This window comes from Lolium perenne, chromosome 1, assembly GCF_019359855.2.
Source record: "Lolium perenne isolate Kyuss_39 chromosome 1, Kyuss_2.0, whole genome shotgun sequence".
In the NCBI taxonomy this organism is placed as follows: Eukaryota; Viridiplantae; Streptophyta; class Magnoliopsida; order Poales; family Poaceae; genus Lolium; species Lolium perenne.
In genome coordinates this window covers 71,598,133-71,604,392 of record NC_067244.2, presented here as the reverse complement: position 1 = coordinate 71,604,392, position 6,260 = coordinate 71,598,133, and the positions used below count along the sequence as shown (strand labels likewise).

The 6,260-nt window shown below is 44.2% G+C and overlaps 1 protein-coding gene across 1 annotated transcript; it reads right to left on the bottom strand.

The window, feature by feature from the left end:
* Positions 1–3,922: 3,922 nt before the first annotated feature.
* LOC127296874 (uncharacterized) lies at positions 3,923–4,780 on the bottom strand. The gene has a single exon (XM_051327107.2). It carries the CDS (start codon positions 4,707–4,709, stop codon positions 4,071–4,073), a length of 639 nt encoding a protein of 212 aa, XP_051183067.1. The 5' UTR covers positions 4,710–4,780; the 3' UTR covers positions 3,923–4,070.
* Between the last annotated feature and the right edge of the window lie 1,480 nt (positions 4,781–6,260).

Sequence of the window (6,260 nt, the reverse complement as noted above, 5' to 3'; positions counted from 1 at the left end):
TTCATCTATGTGCTACTCTAGTGATGTTATTAAAGTAGTTTATTCCTCCTGCACGGTGTAATGGTGACAGTGTGTGCATCGTGTAGTACTTGGCGTAGGCTATGATTGTGATCTCTTGTAGATTATGAAGTTAACTATTGCTATGATGGTATTGATGTGATCTATGCCTCCTTTCGTAGCGTGAAGGTGACAGTGTGCATGCTATGTTAGTACTTGGTTTGGTTATGTTGATCTGTCATGCACTCTAAGGTTATTTAAATATGAACATCGAATATTGTGGAGCTTGTTAACTCCGGCATTGAGGGTTCGTGTAATCCTACACAGTTAGTGGTGTTCATCATCCAACAAGAGAGTGTAGAGTCTAGCATCTATCTATTTATTCTGTTATGTGATCAATGTTGAGAGTGTCCACTAGTGAAAGTATGATCCCTAGGCCTTGTTTCCAATACTGCTATCGATGCTTGTTTACTGTTCTACTGCATCTGTAACTGTCTGCAATATTACCACCATCAACCACACGCCAGTCCTGGGCAAAGCACTTTTCTGGCACTGTTACTACTGCTCATATATATTCATACCACCTGTATTTCACTATCTCTTCGCCGAAATAGTGCACCTATTAGGTGTGTTGGGGACGCAAGAGACTTCTTGCTTTGTGGTTGCAGGGTTGCATGAGAGGGATATCTTTGACCTCTTCCTCCCTGAGTTCGATAAACCTTGGGTGATCCACTTAAGGGAAACTTGCTGCTGTTCTACAAACCTCTGCTCTTGGAGGCCCAACACTGTCTACAAGAATAGAAGCTCCCGTAGACATCAATTTGCTCCTGACAAGATTGTGAAGGTTTGGAGGCTACCTCAAAGTCTACCACAAGTGAGAGAGCTATTCCTTCGTGGGATAGGCTTCGGAGAATAGTGTGAGCCTTCGTGGCATGGGAAATCCTTCGTGGGAGCTCCACCCCTCCAAACGTGACGTACCTTCTTGCAAAGGAAGGGAACACGGGCATAAACCCTCGTCTCCGCGTGCTATCGGTTATCTCTAACCGAACTCCTTACTTGTGATATAACTGCCTGTGAGAGCCTTCGTGCTCGAGTTACTTGTATCCTCATATAGGTTGTCTCACCTAGTTTGCATTAGGCTCACCTTTATATTCCGCAAAGCCTAATATTGCAAAGAAAGAATTAAAATCTTTAGAAACCTATTCACCCCCCTTTAGGTTTACCATCTCTGAACTTTCAGAAAGGATCCACTATGGGGCGTATGTGCATTCCGCGGAACCGCGCACTCGGCCACGAACAGCTGATGCAAGATTATTTTGCCGAGGTACCGACCTATCCTCACCGCCTCTTCCGTAGAAGGTATCGAATGCGTAGGACCTTGTTCGAGAGAATCGTCAAAGATTGCAAGGCAAATTGCAATTACTTGAAGCAAAGGAGGAACGCTGCCCAAGTCATGGGATTTAGCCCATATCAGAAAATATCTGCCGCCATGAGGGTGATTGCATACGGTATCCCAGCAGATTATACCGATAAGTACCTTCGCATTGGTGTACAAACAACCACGGATTGCGTGCGTATGTTTGCCAAGATGGTGATCAAGTTTTATGGTGAGACGTATCTCCGAGCTCCAAATGAGGAAGATACAAATGAGATCAATGAAAAGAGGGGGTGGCCGGGGATGCTTGGTAGTTTGGATTGCATGCATTGGACATGGAAAAAATTGTCCAAAAACATGGCATGGAATGTATTGTGGCAAAAGCCGTGATGCTACCATTGTTCTTGAAGCTGTGGCCTCGCAAGACTTATGGATTTGGCATGATTTTTTTGGACTGCCGGGGACACTCAACGACATCAACTTCTTAAATAGATCCCCTTTGTTTGCAAGACTAGTTAAGGGTGAAGCTCCAACTTGTAACTACAAAGTTATGAACAATGAGTACACCATGGGGTACTATCTCACAGATGGTATTTACCCTAACTATGCAATTCTTGTCAAGTCCATAAAAGAGAAAAAGGACAAGGCCTTGACAAGAAAGGAAGCTTGCTTCACCAAAAATCAAGAGGCATGCCGCAAGGACATTGAGAGAGCTTTTGGTGTCTTGCAAGCAAAGTTTGCCATTGTCCGGGGTCCTGCAAGGTTTTGGGACAAGGAAACTCTTGTTGATATCATGACATGTTGTGTGATTCTTCACAACATGGTCATTGAAGATGAGAGAGGCTTGAATTTGCCATGTTTCTATGACAATGTTGGCACCCGAGTGCAGCCCCAACGGAACCCTGATCGGGTTAAAGCTTTTCTTGCAGTGCATCGGGGCATTGAAAATGTCGAGACTCATCACCAGCTCACCCAAGATTTGATTGATCACCATTGGCAGTTGCATGGCCAATGAGTTTTTACATTCATTTCCTATTGTTGTATGTGTGAAACATTTATCTTCATTGTTTGATTGTGGGAACATTTGTTATTTATTTAATTCTTCCATTAGAACATTTGTTGACATTTGATTATTGTGTGTGAAACATTATTGTAATAATTATGATGATTATTGTGTGGTTTAAAACTTTTATTGAATGTGAATGTTGTGTAGGTTCTAATATCTAATTTGTCAAAAACCCTGTTTTGAGGGGTTGGAAACTCGTCCGAGCTAGCAGAATCGGTATCCCCACCCCGTAAAACAGAAGACGAGTTTTCGGCCGGTGAAAACTGAATACAGGGCTCTATACTCGCGTTTTAAGGGGCAGAAAAATACAGGACCTGTTAGACATGCTCTTATAGGATTGAGAAACTACCTGATCATGACTCCTTGCTTGATTGGTGGCCTGATTCTAAGAATTTGATTTTCTTAATATTATTTTGCATTCTATTTTGAGGAAATTTTATATCTACACAAACATCGTGTTTTAAATCCTCCGTTATTATCTGAAACACAAATCCACTTTTCATCCTTGAACTCTTTACAAAAATCACTCGTCGTCCTAAATTCAAGAGCTCGAAACCACAAGACGACCTATTTGTGATTGCGTTGCTTTTCGCTGCCCTGCCAGGGTTCTGTTTGCTTCTGTGGGGAGTTTAGTACTTTAGTGTAGTTTCTGCTCCTGCATGTCTTGTCTTTTGGGGGCTTGCTTTACCTTTAAACCGATCATCATGGAGTACTAAAGTACGCCGTGTGTTCTCGTCAGAAAACAAAGCAACCGGTCAGCATAGTTATCTCAGATAACCCGGAGGGTCGTAGTCCACGAGATCTACACAAAAGTGCATCTGCCTACTTTTATTTATGTTTAAGTTTAGCATATAGTACAGTATATGGTTGACAGTTCGGCTACAGTGATTAGCAAAAATCCGTGACCAGTGCGGCACCAACCTCTCTTATCCTTACCGTCTTCGTCAGCTTCATTATGATCCAACCATGATGCCCACCCAACACAGCGAACGGCAGTAAATTACATCAACAGCCTCAATCCGCGGTACGCGACTACTCAAGTGTCAATCTTAGTTGATCAATAATGCTAGAATATGCTTGCCGTAATCACCCACCAAGAATTAGCATCTCTACTTGGATGCGTAAGAACATTTCCACTTGCATCTGTACACATCCAATTGGAACTGATCCGATGCAAGGATCGCGATCTTTAACCTTTTTGCACACGAAAGAAGAGTATAGTACATTGCGATTTCAAAATATAATTCAGTTTGAAGCCATGAAAATCAGAACTATAACTTCAGTTTCCTCAGCAGTTGCAGAAGCTGGGGCGATATTTCCCCCATTTCGAAAAAAAGTTTCCTCAGCAGTATAGCAGAACCAGCTGTTCAATTTGAACAGTGGAACATCTCAAGAACCAAATCTTTGTTTGGTCTGGACTCTTTGAGCACCTAGAAATCTATGCTAGTATAATCTATAACATCAAGATTAGCAAACGGGATGAATGCAAAGAAAACGAAACGCATACTCAAAAACCCAAAGAAAAACGAACCACTACGCAGTAGCTTAGATCAAACAACCTTATTTTGAATTTTGCAGCGATCCAGTTCAAGAAATTGATACGACAGCACCTACACATCGAGAGCTCAGCATTCAGCACCGGAAGCCGAGCACGCGGCCGTCGGCCGGCGAGACGCCGATGCGGCACAGCTTGGAGGCCTCAACGTGGTGGGTGAGCACCCGAAGCACGGTGACCCTTCCTTTCATGACCAGCAGGGAGTCCACCTCGATCACCGGCGGCGCCTGCTGCCGCCCCAGCGCCGCTAGAGCAGGGGAGGGGCCGGAGGCGGGGACGGTGATGGTGTTCGGCGAGGAGGAGTAGGGGAAGGCGGGGACGTTGAAGCTGGTGGCCATGAACTGCGTGCGTCCGCCATCGATCTTTCCGGCGGGAATGTACATGTGGCCGACCTCGCGGCCGGCGTAGCCGACGTGGAGGGAGCTGTCGTAGTGCGCGAGCGGCGCGCGGTTGGGGTTGCGGACGGAGGCGAGCTGCTGGAAGGTGAAGGTGGCGGTGCCGTTGCCGAAGGAGAAGGATGGGAGCTGCACGGCCGCCACGGAAATGTCCGGCGCGCGTGGCCAGACGAGCAGGAACAGGGCCGTCGCCGCGCCGGCGGCGGCGAGGAGGAGGAAGAGACAGGCCACGGCGCAGGAGCCCACCGCGGAGGTGGAGACTGAGGGGTGGCTAGTGCGCGCGGCCGCGTAGTACCGCGGCGGCTCTAGTGATCTGGCCATGGAGAAGAACGAATCTTGCCGTGCACAGGGAGGAGCAGAGCAAGGACTGCGATATGGGTATAGTCAATCTAAGAGGACGCACCGTCGCAGACACGAGGCCAGAAGCGACAAGAGCGAGACTTGTCTTTCTCGTTACGAAAAGAAAATAGTTTGTTATTAAAACCAACTTTTTTTTTTCGAGTATACTATGAGATACGTATTTATATTTTATAATGTGGACGACATTACGAAACGGAATGAGTGAATAGATAGACGGAAACACATTTGGATACATACGATTCAGAGAAAATAGAATATCTTATTATTTGAAACGGAGGATGTACTATGATTTCAAACACATGGTTTTTGTATTGGTGCCTGAGATAGTGAGATTGCTCACAGAAATTGGACGCAGGAACTTCACCGTAATTAATAGAGATAGCATAGAGATAATAAAAGAACATGTGCATGAAAATTCTCAAATAAAAGGGAGGATGTTTCTGCTTTGATACACACCCCTCTTTCTCGAACCCAAACACTTAGAGCTGAGATTGCTCTGTACCTTTCGTAATTAAGTTTATAAATGAGCACACATATATCTCAAATGTGTTTTAGTTTGGTCGAGAGGGGAGGGTGGTTGTAGTTGTGTTGGTGGTGGTAGTAGTGATGGTATACCGAAGGAGGTCTCAAATGAGAATAAGGTTTGAGCTCACGATAGACTTTCTATTGAATGATATGATCCTAGAGACTTATGTAGAAAAACTATAACGATAAAATGGTGTGATTAATTCTCAATCAAGTGCTATCATCAAATGTTAGTAGTAACCCATGCTGTAACTCATGGCTAGCATTATCATGAATCAATTTAAAGGTCAGTGGCATATTTCTATGTTGCAACTTATGAACATCACGAATCAATCAAACGGTTGGGGTTATCTTTTTAGTTGCAATCCCATATGCAACTAAAAAACTATGTGTTGCAATTCATGCTAGCACGAATCATAGTACAATCCCATGGTCTAGAACTTGACTGATTCTAAGTCGACCGGGAATTATCAAAAGCAATAATTAAAATTCCCCAAAATTTCTACAATACATAAGATGAATGTAAATTAGGCATAGCCGTCAACCTGAATGCGCTCTTTGCACCGAGCGATGTGAATTGCCCGTTGCATCACATAGAGTCTGATTTTAAAGAACATCATATTTGGAAGTTATTTTCCATGCATGTGTGGTCGAGTGCTTCTGTTTTCATGTCATTACCTGCCATTTGGTCAGTGTTGTACCGGTTTTGCTCTGGTGGACCCCCCCCCCTTTTCAAAGTGCTGGCATTTGCGAACGGTCAGAATTTTTTGATACCGTGGGTTAACTTATCCTTTCAACTTTAGTGGTAAATAGAGGATGGAAGAGAACACCGAAGCACAACTCGTGTTGTACTGCAAATAGAGGAGAAATAACATAGATTATCAAACCATTTTATGAAGGTAGGCCCAAGTGTAAATCAGCACCGAAAATGCTAGTTTACATACATGTGGGCATCACATGCTTATCACAGCCATCAATGTAAAATGG